At 35.4% G+C, this 16,399-nt stretch overlaps 1 protein-coding gene across 1 annotated transcript in view; it reads right to left on the reverse strand.

Annotated features, from left to right (window-relative positions):
• The window catches only part of SHOC1 (shortage in chiasmata 1), a 52,732-nt gene that overhangs the window by 30,714 nt on the left and 5,619 nt on the right, over window positions 1–16,399 (reverse strand). Inside the window, exons 5-11 of the mRNA XM_074166888.1 lie at window positions 14,400–14,529; window positions 13,721–13,802; window positions 11,295–11,485; window positions 8,346–8,508; window positions 6,870–6,972; window positions 6,066–6,222; window positions 808–937 (exon numbers count right to left, since the gene is read on the reverse strand). Of these exons, the coding sequence (XP_074022989.1) occupies window positions 808–937; window positions 6,066–6,222; window positions 6,870–6,972; window positions 8,346–8,508; window positions 11,295–11,485; window positions 13,721–13,802; window positions 14,400–14,529 (956 nt within the window). The remainder of the gene's footprint in view (window positions 1–807; window positions 938–6,065; window positions 6,223–6,869; window positions 6,973–8,345; window positions 8,509–11,294; window positions 11,486–13,720; window positions 13,803–14,399; window positions 14,530–16,399) is intronic.

Here is a 16,399-nt window from a genome sequence, read left to right on the forward strand (position 1 = left end):
TTTCTGTTGAATTTCGATTTATACAAAACTACCTTTTAAAGATCTACTTTCTCTCTAAATTTTCAGTTCATTTATTCATTTACTCATTCATTAAAATTTCTTCCTGTCTATATAGAGGGTCACTTCATGCAACATCGTGGTGAACAGGAAGGAGTGAGAGGAGCCACCAAGGCTGGTTCATGAAGTAAAGCAGCACTGAACAAGAATTCTACCTAGAATGTGGTTCCCTCCTGAAAAGGATATTTAAATTCTTCGTGCATATGTGAGAAAGATAGCAAGGCAAAAAAAGCTAGTCACAAATCAGACGAGAAGGAAAGGCTGAAGCAATCCTAATCCTATGTCAGCATGAAAAGGCTTAAATTCCATTGTAGGAAGGTATCCCCAAAACACAGAAAACACTTTCCTCCTGTACCTCTTCTGGAGATTTTTTAGGTGATACTTGTTCAACATAAGTGTTCTCCATATTTATAAATATATGCATATACACACATACATACTTGATATACATAAATATTTACTGTTGCCTACTCCAAAAAGGAGATTGGATTTTCAGGCTATTAAGTCCCCCAGGAGAAAGAGGTCTACAGTAGTGACTGCCATTTCCTTTTTCAAACTCCCTTGAAAAATCACAGCTATGGATCACGCACTCTGTTCACTCTTTCATGCAAAACACAAAATATATGCAGCTGTCTCTCAAAGAACATAACCACCAACTCCAAATAGACTATGGTTATTTTTGGAATGATTCTGAGGATTTATGATGTAGATGATTTATGACAGGACTTATTACTACAAAGTTTTCATTACCTGTTACCAGAAAGAGGAATAGGTTCTCCTTGAAGTCCTGTGCACAGAAAATTAACCCACGATCTTTGTTGTCTGCATGGAGGGGTTAAAGGTACGTCCATTTCGTCTCTCAGATATGGAACAGATTTAGCTAGAAATTGCATAAAGCCCCACCCAAAACAAAAATAAAAAAATCTAAATCACAAAGCTACTTGTGAATGAAACGCATATGTTCAAATTTTACACTAGTGAAGTTTTGGATTAAAATATAAAATCTTTTCATAGGACAATTCACTACTTAAGCAATAAAACCCAAATACTTCACATTTAATTTCCAGACAGTTTGGGAACAATAATGTGCAGATCACATTCCTTTACTCATTCTGTAATGTAGTTCTGGCTACATACTCTTCCCATGTAAGATTATTTTTATTATTAAATCACCAGGTACTATGGCTGAGGTTTTGATATTAAGTGTTCATCCCTGTTGGCTGCCTTAGATAGTTCATAGAATCATAGAATCGTCTAGGTTGGAAAAGACCCTTGGGATCATCAAGTCCAACCACCTACCCTACTCTACAAAGTTCTTCCCTACACCATATCCCCCAACACCACACCTAAGCGACTCTTAAACTCATCCAAGGATGGTGACTCAACCACCTCCCTGGGCAGCCTGTTGCAGTGTCTGATCACTCTTACTGTGAAGAATTTCTTCCTAATGTCCAGTCTAAACCTACCCTGTTGCAGCTTGAATCCATTCCCTCTTGTTCTATCATTATTTGCTTGTGAGAAGAGACCAGCACCAACCTCTCTACAATGTCCTTTCAAGTACTTATAGAGAGTGATGAGGTCACCCCTCAGTCTCCTCTTCCTCAAACTGAACAGTCCCAGCTCCCTCAATCATTCCTACATAAATGAAGTTAATTAGATGGGAGAGAGACTTCAGACAACATTGCAGTGGTTGTAATGTTGGAACTTCACAGAAGTTCCACGGACACAGGAACTTCAGAAATAGACAGGATTTTAAAGACAAAATTACTCCTTCAAGCAGAATTAGTACTCATTGTAATTTCTAGGGATGACCACTGAAATGAATTACAACACCAATTTTTTTTAAAGCAGTGCACAAACAAACCTGGCGTGTTATAACTCCCTTCAAAGTCAGTTTTCACATCCTTTTTTTTTGGCCAATCATATTAAATATGGACATTTTAATGGATTATTGCTTTTTATTCTAATAAGGAATTTGTAATTTCATTGATTTTCGTGTCATTCCATAAAAACTGGCGGTTTGCACAATTGTGCTGGTATTCATCTCTCTGGCATTCTTCTAATAATATTTCTTGTTAGGCTTAACCAGAAAGTAAATGTCACAAAAAGTACAGTTCCTCCATGTTCTGAGAAAATTAACACCCAGAAAAATTTTAAGTGCCTCCATAAGGAAAAACACTTGTAACAAATTCCCTATTCATTCCAACAGGCAGTAAGCAGCTGCAATCACCATACACACATTGTTTGGCCAACTGGCAAACAGCAGGCAACGGATCAGCCACCTGACCAGCTGCTCACAGCTCTCTGTCTGACCTAACAAGAAGGTTGTACGGCAGGAAGGGCAGGAAGGGCAGGAAGGATAAAGGACAGTGTTAGAAAGCCAGAGAATGTACAGTACACGCTGAGCAAGGTAAGAAATAAAAGTGGTTACAAAAGAAAGAAACAGATTTCCAATCAGTGTAATTTCTTTTCCATTTACTTAGAACAAAAAAAGCTCAGTGAACTTCTGCTGTGAACTTTAGCTCACGAATGCTTTTTTGCAATGAGAAACAATTTTAGCATTCTTCTTTGAATAGGACAGGAGTTGATCTCAGGACAGCAAAAGTTCCTGACATATCTAAAATGAACAATTATTTCTCTCTGAGCAATAGTGTTCCTATTAGTTCTTGTCTAGTTATTTTTGCCTTTGAGACTGGAACACTTTGACCAGCTACATTATTTAAACTCTGCCTACACTCAGGGTGCCATTCCCCTTCTCAGAGCATTAATGACTGAGTGAATTCTCTTGTCCCTCAACCCCTTTTATCAATAAACAATCCCCATACCCAGCAGCAGAGAAGGCAAACAATGAAATGTTTACAGAAAATACCATTATTTTATGACTGTTTTTCCTCTTCAAGCAAACTTATTTCACTTCCGGTAACTCATAAATAACAAAATTAATTAGAAGGAGAAGACTCTAGGGTATCTCTGCTAAAATTTTACACCCGATATAGTCACTTCCATTAGTTAATAGTGCCTTAGCTGTGCATGTACAGGTTTGCAGGTCTCCATCCTACAGATCTGAGTATATTCGGAAAAAAAAAAAAGACATGGAAGCTGCCTGTGCACCAATGACTGACTCTTGCCTGATTCAATGGCAGAGCTAAGCCAGCAAACTGGCAATACAGATTAATGCCATCACTTTCTTTTAAAAACAATTCAAGATGGTTTGACTACGCATCTACTCCAGAAGAATGCACAATATCCTAGATAAGATCATAGTCAACCTGTTACTACTGTATACAGGAGGAGGGTAAAGAGCAGTTAGATAGCTCACTAGATTCAGATTACAGTTAGTCATGCCAGGTAATAATCCCCAGATAGAAACTAATTTTAACTTTGTCTTGGTGGGACAACATATGGTGGCTAAGCTTTCATATCAGACACTCTGAGCGGATAGGATTTCTCCTACCAAAAGCCCACTACAACACAATATTAGGACAGTGATTCTATTAGCCTGAAGGGGACAACCATCAGTCCAGTTTAAATCATATTGAAACTAAGACAAGAAGAGGGATCTTGGTCAGAGAAAACTCAAAATTTCTTAAGGATTTGAGTAATTGCTGGATGGAAAACTACCAAGTGAACAAGCACTGGAGGATAATGCTGCTGCGGTCCAATGCAATAATGGATAGACTTTTTCCAAGATAGGTTATACATTAGGAAGAGAGGTATATGTTCATTCAAGTATTGCCACTCTGCCCAGATCACATCCATTTGTAAACGTCACTCTTTGCATAGGCTTTTCTGCATGAAATTAAAGGTGATTACTCCTGGAACCTGAAGAAATTTTAACTGAGGCTGGATACTTAGTTTGAACAGTCAGACACCAGACCTGTCCAGCATTGATATGCATTGTAACCAGCGTACCTGACTGAGTTTTCAAGCTATTAAAGGTGGGTACATGTAAAGGATTTCCTGATGCCAGTGTAGGAGAAGCCAGGATTCAACACCAACGTTAGCAAATATTCAACACCTCCAGCTTATTTCTGTGGAAAACAGCTCTGGTGACTACGTGACTTAATTTCTTGACCACACAGCATTAGTGAGCCACCTACAAACCAAAATGTCTGCACAGGAGTTTTGAACCTCAAGAAGATATAAACTTAGTACTTCTCTCTGGATCCTCCTCCACCACCACTTTTTGAAAGCATTTGTGTAAGACTTTAACAAACCGTGCTCTTTGACTCCCCAGTTTTAATCAATCTGCCTTAACTTTCCTCTGCCCTCTCTGGGTAGATAAGTTGTTAGATAAAAAAATCTAAAAAGCTAATCAAGTGCAAAAGATAGAGACACCACTTGCAGCCAAAAGCAACATGAAGGCACTGTGAAGTTGGTTGTAGTATTTAGCTTTCAAAAGCTTTGAAAGGGGTATGGCACTTCTACCTGTTTCCAGTACAGGTACAAAATAGTAGATTCCACAGGAGAAACATCTTAAATCTATATGACGCGTACGCTCCCAAGAACAGAATATGGGAACAATCACTTGAATTTATTTTAAGTATCATCCTTTGATTTACGTATATTTTCCTACCTGACTCACAGAATTCCAACATATTTCTGCTATTAGTGGAGCAAACCTCTTCTGGTTTGGGACAGTATTTGGAAATTTCTGTTTCATATGTAATTTCTGCTTTAAGATCTGAAAACACATTTTAAAAGGTGCCATAAATGAACCATTTATTCTTTTTTCCTATCAGAGCAATCTTTTTCTTTCAATCTTTTTATTGAATCTCCAGAAGATATTGTTCTGAGAAATTACAGTTATGCTTACTAACCCAAATGCCATAGCTGATCAGTGCAGTGCTCACTCTCGTCCCTTAAAGGTGCCAGAAAAAAAATCCAATATATAGTCACTATCTGAACTATTCAAAATTCTTATAACTACAGTGCTGTGATTTCTGGAGTAAGTAGGTAACCTAAATGTAATTTACCAGGAGTTTGTGTATGTAGATTCTCTTGCTACTAAAAAGGACTAAAACAGAACAAAAAAGAATAATAGTTTGACGTATACGTACAAATCCTCAAACCTCTGCAGTGGAGGTCATGTCATTCAGCTTGGAACATGGCATGTAGGTTGTGATGTACTAAATGCATCAGGAATGCACATGAAACTGCCTTAGCCAAATATACACTTTTAAAAGTTTTGTTCCTGTCTTCACTAAGAGACTCCAAAGTGCTGCCCTCTCAGAAACAGAATTGGGCACACACCCTCAACACTCAGAAGCATGAATCTTCCTTTTTTGAGCTGCTTCCTGTCCACCAGAAGGGTGGTTTTCCTCAATTGTTTGCCAAAACCAATGCAAACTGGTTTTAATCAAAATAAAAAAAAAAAATCTCATGCACTGTCTTTTTCTTTTAACTACACAAAATACTATCATAGATATCAATCCTATAGCCAATAACTGTCATTAAAATTGTACTTATCCATAGTATAGAAGCAATTAGTAACACTTCTTAAATTCCTTTAAAGAAATTACTACTGCCATATAGAATATTCCTGTTATCCATGGAAATATTTAACCCCTTTTTTTCCCAGAAATCCGCTTTTGTGTTTGCAGTTACAATGTAACACAAGCAATTTTTACAGTATAACTGCACTGCATATAATCCTCTTAAACATGTCTCTGAAAGTAGATTTAATTACAGATAAGAAAAAAAAACACTAAATTATTATATTCATGGTAGACTGGATATCATGAATCACGGCTTATGTTACATTTGTTTCCAAGATTACAACACAACCATGGATTGATCTAAATGGCAAATAGTTTACTTCCCCTTGACTACTTGGGGAGGCATTTCTAATACTCAGAAATTTGAGTACAGTTTCATACAGAGAAATTCTCATTTGATAGGCTATGAAGTAATCCACAAGTGAACTGAATATAAACGAGCTAGTTTGCATTAAATGGGTGCAAATGAATGGAAAATTAGGTGTAGCATTTAAGAAAACCAACCCTCACCTTCTTTGATCACGTCTTTGTGCATGTCTTCTTCAGCCATAGTTTCTGGAGCTAAATTCAATAACTCTTTCACTTCCACATATGATGGAATCTTAACAGAATCTGATCTGCCATTGCTGGGTTTGCAGAATTCTAACTCAACAGGCAACATGAAATACTGAAAATTATTAATCACAACAGAACAGTAAGTAATTTTCCTTTGATGTTACTGTACAGTCAAAGCTTTTTCAAAGTCTTGAAATAGCTTAATTCTAAACCAATCTAAGAGCTTTTAAGAAAGAATTCATACAACTTTTACACAGCATACACAAAGCTTTGCTCAATACAAAGAAAAAAATAGGGTTACAGTATTTCAAATTGAGTCAGTGGAGTTACTTACAGTTACAAATCAAGTAAAATCCTCATTTATTTAATTGAAAGTTTGTTTTTTAGAATTTTGAAAAGTGGAGCTAAAAGTAGATTTTACTTCTTTTAAAAAAGTAGCCAAGCTGGACATCCAAATCCCAGAACATGCCTCCTGTTCTGATTCATTTTTATTCTTAGTGTAACAGAACCTACATAAAACTGCCAACCTCAGGTCCCAGGAGAAACAGCTGATCAAAGTGGAGATTCCCAACAACAGCATCCAAGAATTAAAAAAACACAAACAATACCAGTGTTTTCTAATTATGGAAATATGAACGCTACAAATACTTGGTGAGTATGAAAAGAATTCAGTGAAATGACTTGCAGACAAACAAACACTTATGCATAACACAAAGCAATTGCTAATATAATATTTAGTAAGAAACAACATGATGATACCTCTTCATCTTTTACAGATATGGTACAGAAGTTCTCTTTAATCCCCTGCAATTCTTTTTTAACCTCTTCCATCTCCATTTCATTTTGGAAAGTCAAACATTCCCTTTAAAAGAATATAAAATAAAGCAAGTAACTTCTTTGTATTACTTCATATCTAAGACTAAAAGTTTTAGCAGTTGCTTTGATAGCCATATGTGTGGCAGAAGTTATTTTTTTCTAAATACATGCTTTTCTGAGAAAGCAATTCCAAGGGATGCTGTACCAATCTGTGTAATTAACAAATTGTTTTTCAAGAAATAGTATGCTACGTGCAGAGTAGAACCACTTAATATTGGGATCTGCCTTGAAAAAATTACAGAAAAAAACCATATTTAAGTTGTTCATCATTTCAACACATAAGGCCTGTCATGTAAAAACGCTTTCTGCAAAAGCTGCAGACCTAATTTTATTCTAGTGACAAGTTTTTCTGCTGTATACAAAATTTCTGTAATCAATCATGTTGACTTTATTTATCTTTTGGTTCACAGTAGCGTATTTTTTCTCCTGTGACTGGCTTTTCTGAAAGTCATTGCAAGATTTGGATCATGTTCTCTTCTCTGGATATTTACAGTACTCACATGTGCATATAATTTTATGTCCAAGACTCATGGAGAGATCAGGGTTCATGTCTGGAAAAACAGGCAAACAACCCCACTCCTCCCTGTACTGTTGTTATATAGGTATAGTTAAATAATTTTAAATCTGTTTTGCCTTGCCTGTGAATCATGCAACCCTATCAAGTGCAAAGGAAGCTGCACTAGTGATCCAGACATGGAGTAAACAAGTGCAAAATTTAGACAGGCTTTATGAATGTATGTATACAGATCAATACGCTTAAAAAATACTAGGCACATTCTGGATATAACTTATATACCTCTTGTAATGTACCAGTTTGTTCAAATTCCTGACATAAGACATCATTCAATTAAATTCAATCAACGGAGCAATATGAAAGTGAAAAAAACCCCAAGAATAATTAATATTTACACTTGAAGAAATACAGTTCAGCAGGGTAAGAACATGGATTTACTGACAGCATGACTGAGAGGAGAGAGAGAAGGAACACGGGAGCACGTGTAAAATCCTGGCCCAACTAAATTTAGTGGCATTTTACTTAAAGGAAATCCATCAGTATGAGGGAGAATCAGGTCCCTTAAAGATGGACATTTTTTCAGTATCCCAAAACTAATATCCTGAGCACATTTCACACTTACAGAATGTAGAAATGACATAATTTCATTTATCCAGTTTTCTTAAATAATGCATAAACATTTCATCCTACTAGTTTTTTCATAAGCAAGAAGAAAAGCTGAAGTCTTTACTGTCACAAATACAAATCAGTTAAAAATTTAACATACAACGGAAGATTTAAAATATTAATGGTATTACACACAGACTATTATTTATGTTTAATATTATACAACAATTTGTAGATACCTGAAAATGTTCTCTTCTGTTAAATTCTGTCCTTCAGAATCTAAAAGGGGATCTTTCACTAGAAAATACTGTAGTCTGCTCAGAAGTACAGATGAAGCAGGCAGTTTTTTACGAAAATTTTCTAGATTATCAATAAAAACAAATTCCTCTTCCATACATAAATCTGAAGAAAAATAAGAAAAAATACATTAACAAACAATATAAACATAATAAGAATTATTAGAATAAAGAGAATTTTTGAGCAACTGTTGGAATGCTGTAAATGTCAGCAAAACAATAACTGCTTTTTACTTTAAATATTTTAAGATTTTTAAGCTTTAAATGCAACAAAGTCTAGACTTCCAATGTTCCACATGATAAGCTTTGGTTTCTTTTGCTTTTTCTTTTGTCTTACATAACACCTGTTACAAAGAAAAGGTACTTTCTTCACATTCCCTTGTTTGCATTGTAACGTATAATAAAGGAACTTTTCAGGTAGGTTTTGGCTGAGAAACTTAGTTCAGTGCAATTTTTAATGTAGAAATGAGGCAGTCTCTCCATACACATTTAAACCTAATCACGATTCTCTAATTCTGAAGAAAGAAAAATTTATGTACAAAATGAGCAGGCAGAAAATATAGGTTATAAATTATTCTGATTTCAAGAAAGATGACATTATAGTCCTTAATTTCTTTTGAATTTAGACTACTGCTCTCCAAGAGACAGAACTCATGCAGTAATCACAACTCTCTTTGATGTAGTCCTTTATATTTGCAATATAATATACACATATATATATACACACATATTATACATATATATAGAAGGGCAAAAGGAGTTCTTTGTTCTTCTTTTTTATTTTTTAACAACATGGAAGCCTCCTTATTCCCACATCTCCCTTTCACTCCCTGTATGATTCCCTATCTGCAGTAGCTTTCCTTTCCTTCCTGGCGGCTCGGAATGTCACATACTGATTATGTTCCACCAAAATTTTTTTATGCTGCTAACACAAAAAGATCCCCATAAAGTAAAAAAAAAAATAAATCCTTGTTATAAAATGCCTCTGTTTAATGAGACAAACAATTCAGGACAGGCTACTAAAGCTTCTAGTAGCCTACGAAGTTTGAAGTACTTCCAATGAAACAATTGACAATTTCTGATACAATTTACATAAACCCTGATCTATTCTGCTTCCCTCAGGCAACCAGGAAAACAAAGTAGGAAGCACCTCAATATTCAGGCATACAGTGGTAGCAAAATTAGGTACTAAATCAATCAGAAAATAAAGGCTGCTTCAATGACATAAACTTGATCATGCTGTCCTCAAATAATATCTCATTTAGTTTTTGCTAATTCAAATAAAGCAGGATAACTCCTAATATCCTAACACTATATCCAGTCAAATGAGGCACAACTTGATCTGCATTTATTATCCCAATTTAGCTATACCTTTAATTATTTTTTATTATATTAATTTGTATTGTATCTTTTTATTGTAAGCGGCTCTAGTACTTAAAAGTATATGGAAAAAAATGAGGTTTTTTCAGTTAATCTCATTATGCTGCTGTGATTCAAATATTTTAATTAGTGCTCTTCCTTGTTAATTTTAACCTCTTAGTCTCCACCTCAGGAAAGCATGCCTATGCAAGAATGTATTTACACATTTACTGAAGTGCCCTCCTGACATGGAACAGATGCAATCACATACCTTACTACTTTCACAATACAGAATTTTGCAACTGGAGCAATAGGTACAGCTTGAAATTCACAAGTGCCAGTGTCTGAAATCCATACAAAACTGAACCGAGTTGCCACTTTGTGATTTTACGAAATGCAGTTCCACATTTTTAATAGGCTTATTTTTCAGAATTGTAACTTGAATGCAGTATCATCGCTTTCTTCGATTCAGTAATTTCTGATGATCAAAGGACTTTATCATCAAATGAACTTTAATAGGCTTAAGCATGTGCTTAAGTACTTTGTCAATCAGGGAGCAAATATTGAGTTCATGTTTGAATGGGGTTTTTATTGCCAGTGCTATCACGTGCTAGAGTAATGTTAGCACTCCTCAGCTTAATGGTACAAAGACGGCTGTCATTCCACTGTGACCTCTTTCTCATAACACACTGCCTATGCAAAACACAAAGGCTCTTAACAGCATGCTAAATATTGAAAACTTGTTTGTAAGTATTGCAAAACTTGTAAGATTACTGTCTTTCAATTATTAACTGTAATGCACTTGCATTGTTGATACTATGTTCCTTGTAAATGTTATCTTGTACAATATTGTATCAAGAACCACATGCCTCCTCTGTGTGACCATGGAAAAAAGTTCTTAGTAAATGATTACATTACTTTCCTTTTCTGAAGTTATGTGTTTGACAGAGAGACACAAACCCCTGTATTGAAAAAATAAACTCGGTAGTTCAAAATAATAAATTGTAATACTGTTGAATCAAACACTTTCTCAACATTTCGCTTTCTGTGATCAGAATTCATTATACCTATTAGGGCGCTACTAATCATAACATTTCAGAAAACACATAGGAACACTATCCAATTTGAACTGTCTTCATCCCAGCAACAAAGCAGAAAAAGTTTACTACTTTCCCTCCTTGACATGGTAAAGGAACATGCCACAAGGATCTAATTTCATTGAGGTACAACGGATCATTAGCATTGTGATCAATGCCTGGTAAGAACTACTTATTGTGATACTTTTTGTAACCTTCTGCCATATATTTGAACAGTCTGAAACTTCTTTTAGCTTGCATCTATCTTGAACTGTTAAGACAAGCCCTGCTTCTCCAGGTAATAATTCTCTCTAAAATGGTTAAAACTTCTGCAATTGCAAAAGCTGTGATCACCCAAATGATCTCTTCACTGTCTGTGGATCACACACAAAAAACATGTGGAAGTTAACAAGCTGACTTCATAAAAAGTTAGAAAACAGTGAATTAAACACTTTACCTTGCCATTGTTCTTTAAATTCAGTGGCATAGTTAGTCTTCAAATACTTGTCTTGGGTGGATTCTTCTGAAAAAACATTCTCCATAAGTAAAAAAAGTCCTTCTATGTCAGTCTGAGAGCAGGGATTTGAACTTGGAATAACTTCTATTAATTCATTACCAATATAGAACACTACAGAAGAGACAGGTTTCCTAAAAAGCAGCAAAAAAAAAAAAAATAAAAAAAATCTTATACCTAAACTGTTGTAAAAGCACTGTCATAACTGCCCTGATGGGTCAGTGAATCAACAGCACCCAAAAAGATACTGTAAGAACTTTGATAACCACTGTATTCACCGAAAAAGACTAGAAATTACAGACTTGTTATCGCTATTCACTAGATCCATGGTCAAATTATATTTTTAATTCTTCCCCAAAAAAAGTCTTTTAACTTTACCCCCAACATTAAACTAACAAAAGGATAATGGCTAGAAAAAAGCATCAAATCTATTGATGTCATAAGATCTATGACAAAAAATTGCTGCTGGTTTAAATGTACAGTCTTGTTTCAAAAGGACAAGGACAGCAGTAACTGCAATAGGGAAAAGAGAGAATAAATGAAGAAACAAAACCGCTTCATTTTCCTGTCACTTTTATTACTAATCTCAATACTACTACTAGCAGGAAAAAAACCTGCTTGCCAAAAAAATAGGAAAATCATTTGACTACAGAAAAAAAACATCATAGTCCTGAGCTAATCATGCATCTGAACAAAATATTTGAATTGTTAATTAAAATATGATCATGTTAATGCTGTTATCTGTGTAAACTGACTGGAACAATAAACTGACTCTGACCAATGAGTGCTGATGTTTCTGAAGAACCCAAATTATCTGCTCATCTATATCTATTGAACTTAATATTCTAATTTCAGATGATTGATTAATCAACTGTGTATCCTATTGATTAATTCAATTTTAAAATGGCTGTTTGCATTACAAAATCTTGCTGTTTGATATCCATCTGGAGGTAAATCTCATAAATGGAATCAGTATATGAACTGCCCCTCTGAATTTCAGTATAGACCTTAATGTTTAGGCAGCAACAGGGAGGAATCTGTACTACACATCTTAAAAAAAATCAACTATTTTACAACATAGCATAGCTCGCAAGTTAATTTTGAAACTACAAGTAGTATAGTTCACAAGCAATAAATATGCAGTATTGATAATAATTAATGTCCAAACTTTAGCATGGTATAAGCCTTTGAAAACCCACTAACCTTAGAACTCTGCCAAGTTACACATGGGCCAACTTCACTGAAATCAATGGATATCCTGATGGTTTTATAGAACGATCGTGCCTAAGTGAGTTGCTGATTCGAGACTACAGGGCCAGCCTTTTCCAGAGGCAAGCCCTTAGTAAGCCCCTTGAAAAGCTACGCACATGTAGTACCATTTCCCCTGGAAAAGCACCTCTCCATTCCTACAAGAGGCAGAATTTCACAGCCAGCCACATCGTTCATTGCACAGCCCTGACCCACTCTATAAGCATGATCATTTCCATACCACGAATAAGCAGAGGATTATGCTGAAAAACCAGTATGAAGCAATGCAATTAAAGACTGTATCACAGTGAAATCACAGAAGAGTGCCACTGTAAGGTACCAGCAAGCCTGGTGCCAGCATTTTCCATACATGATTACTTGATTCCACAACCACAAGTTTTCTTCACAACCATTTTTTAATGCAGATTTGAAGATAAAACAGATTTTAGACTGGGCTGTAAAATCAAAATTGTAATTTCTCTATTTCTTTCACACCGACAAATGTTTGAGAGCAGAAATACACACAATTTACTGGTTTGAAGAACCATGATTTTCTTTCCTGTCTTATGTATGCTGTAAAGACTGTGTTGCAATTCTGTTTTTAAAATTAAGTCTATTTTAGAGTCCATCTGATATATTTTCACTTTATATATATAATTTCAAAATAAATACATCTATCTTCAATTGCTATAATGCAAATTTGACTTTTTATAGATGCTTTTTACACCTTTTCAAAGATTATAAATACAATTCTTCGAATAGCTTCATCTACAGTTATGGGAGATAACTGTCTTAGACAGAAAGGGGGGAAAAAATGTCCCCATGGTTTACTTTCATGTTCCTGCACTGATTTCAGAGACTTCTTCCAATCAGTCATATGTGAGATAAAAGAAGCACTTACAAAAGTGAGATAATGAAGCAGAGAACTCCATAAAACCACAATACTATTAGTGAAAAGAGCAACTCTAAGTTGTCTGCTACAGTGCACAACTCCAGCGCACTCTACACTTGCTACTGTCAACAACATTCCCATATTGTGTTATCATCATTAGCTTATGATTCACAAAATACCTGAATGATATCAAAGGAATCATATATGTTTTTAACTTAACATTACTGACTTTTCCAGGAAATCCTCCACAGATGAACTTTGCTTCCATTGATCCAATACTGAAATAGTGATCATGTTTTGCGTTGAAGTAACTGAGACAAGAAGAGACAAAAAGAATCACAAAGAAAATATTAAAATTAATTTTTATTTTTATGTACTGATCAAACCGTTGCAGAGGCTAACCATACTTTACACAGGACATACAGAAGAAACAATGCTTTTAGTTTCCTTTAGTGAAAGGAAAGATGCAAATACACCAGAAAGATGCAAATACATTCATATATATTTTTACCTCTATACTTGGAAATCCCCATTTTTTTCAGCATCTCAAAACCTCAATGTCATCTCTCAAACCTCTCCCAACTAATCAGATTTAGTACTTTACTTATCCCTGATAATTGCTTTTCTTCCATAACCACATGGCCAGACAGAATGTTTCCCAAAGATATCTACAAATTAATCAAATATCATCCTCATTTATGGTGCTATACACAAATAAATATCCATTACCCATTTGTTTCTACTTAGGCAATGAACACATTTTACCTTCAAGAGCTATATGAACTGACATACTGTTACTTCTGGAAATTACTTTTTTTTTACCAGACTTACCATATTATGGACAAACACAAGTTTTTCCTTTAATCCACATTAAATCTAAACTGAAACTTAAGGACTGTATAACCTACTTCTAGTCCATGGCTTCCTATACTTATCATCAGCAAAGAGTCCAGTGAGATGGTACTTTTCATCTTGATGTAAACAAGGAGGCAAGCAAAGTGATAATCTCCAGATGGAAAACTTCTGCCTTGCCATGCTCTGCACAAAAACAAGGCACGTGATAAAATTATGAGACAGTTTGATTCTTTTTCTTTTTGTGCATTGCCTTTCCAGTTGAACTGAACAGTTCCACTGTTTTCATGTGTTTTCTGCCAGCACATGATATTTTATATTTAAACTTAATTTTTGTAAAACTGACACAGTCCAAACTAAAAGAAGATACTAACATTCACCTCACTTGATATTTAACTTTTGATCTACACTTCTGCATATGCAAAACTGCACATATGCCTAGCTACACTTACCTGAACTTTGCATGTGCAATTATAAGGGCTTATCTTAACACTTGCATTGGTCTCCTGAACTGACGTGTATAAGCTGACCAGAAACAATTTTAAGTCATTCCTACTATTGCTGTTTCAAGTGCTCATCAGATTCTAAAGCTTCTCAGCTTTCATGGACCATTCTAAGCCAACAAAAGGCCTATATAAAATTTTTTATCTTCAAGAGAAGCAACAGGGAAGCATGGTAATAATCAATTTCATTTTAGAATTAAATAGTCAACATGGCAAATTCAGTAAATCTTCACTAAAGGCCAACTTCAATAAATTACCCAACACTTCTTTTGTCACACAAGCCCATGTGCAGTACTGTATAAATAGCACAGAACCACAGAATAAACAGTGAGTTTAGAAAGTAGAGAAAAACTATTCTTACACAGGGGTTTGGATTTAACAAGTATATAACTTAGAAAGAAGTTGTCCTCAAATATTCTGGGATGTAAAAGGCATATTGGAAAAGGCAACTAACTATACAAATGGGGAGAACATCATGAATGACACCAGAAACTTCTCTCTAGTTCTAGGTCCATTGCCTGACTTCAGCTCTCTTGCTTCAAGGTCCTAGAAACATTCACCCACTTCAGCATATACAGTCAAACCAGTTATAGCTTCTACCATTAGACATCTCAGGTGACAAACTAGAAATGGTTCACTGACTTGGATTTTACCAGAACAGCAGTGCTGTTGGTGCACTTGTCAAACCTTCCTGTATAGGCAGAGATAAAATGGGGGGGGGGGGGGGGACACGACAAAAAAAGATGTGGGAAGCAATGTGAACAAACAGTGTCACATCTGTGAGAGGTCACTATTACAGATCCTTTTTCCATTCCAGTTTAATCCTTTGTGGGGTAGTTACAATTCTGTAAATGCCAGTTAATTTTAACAAGAAAGGCAAAAAATACTGCCATCATTGCATCTTTTCTTTAGAAGACTCTTGTAAAAAATTGATAAACACCATATTGATCCAATGCATTCCCTCTTGCCCAAGTCAAAGCATGACATTTCCTCAGCGATCTTCTTTGCAAATTCTGAACAAAGAAGGTAAAAACAGACAGGTACAGGCAACTGGACATGTTTTCTACATATTACTGGCCACACATCACTTTAAGTAATCTGTATTGAAGTTACTGCTAAACAACTGCATTTATCATAAAATATAGTCCAGCTAGTGAAGTTCCCGGTAGAGATCACAGGAACAGAAAGAGCTGATGATAACCTTTCTCTTCATTAAAACAAGCTTCAAGGATTGTGACATAGGAGCTCTCAAAGTACTCTTACATAAGAATGACCTGCTGGAGTTTCAGTAGAAACTACTGAACAAGTAATTACAAGAAATAATATGACACAGACCAGAAAGAAATTGGAAAGAAATTGGAAAGAACAGTCATTTTGGACAGGGCTCTGAGCCACTCTTCATTACAGGGGGGTTGGACTAGATGACCTTTAAAGGTCCCTTCCAACCCAAACCATTCTATGATTAAGAGAAGGATTCCACATCCAGCTGAGCCAGATGTGAGCAGGAATCAGAGTTTGATACACTCATTGAATCCCAGCATTTCCTAAGAATT

This window comes from Numenius arquata, chromosome Z (assembly GCF_964106895.1).
Source record: "Numenius arquata chromosome Z, bNumArq3.hap1.1, whole genome shotgun sequence".
NCBI classification, from domain to species: Eukaryota; Metazoa; Chordata; class Aves; order Charadriiformes; family Scolopacidae; genus Numenius; species Numenius arquata.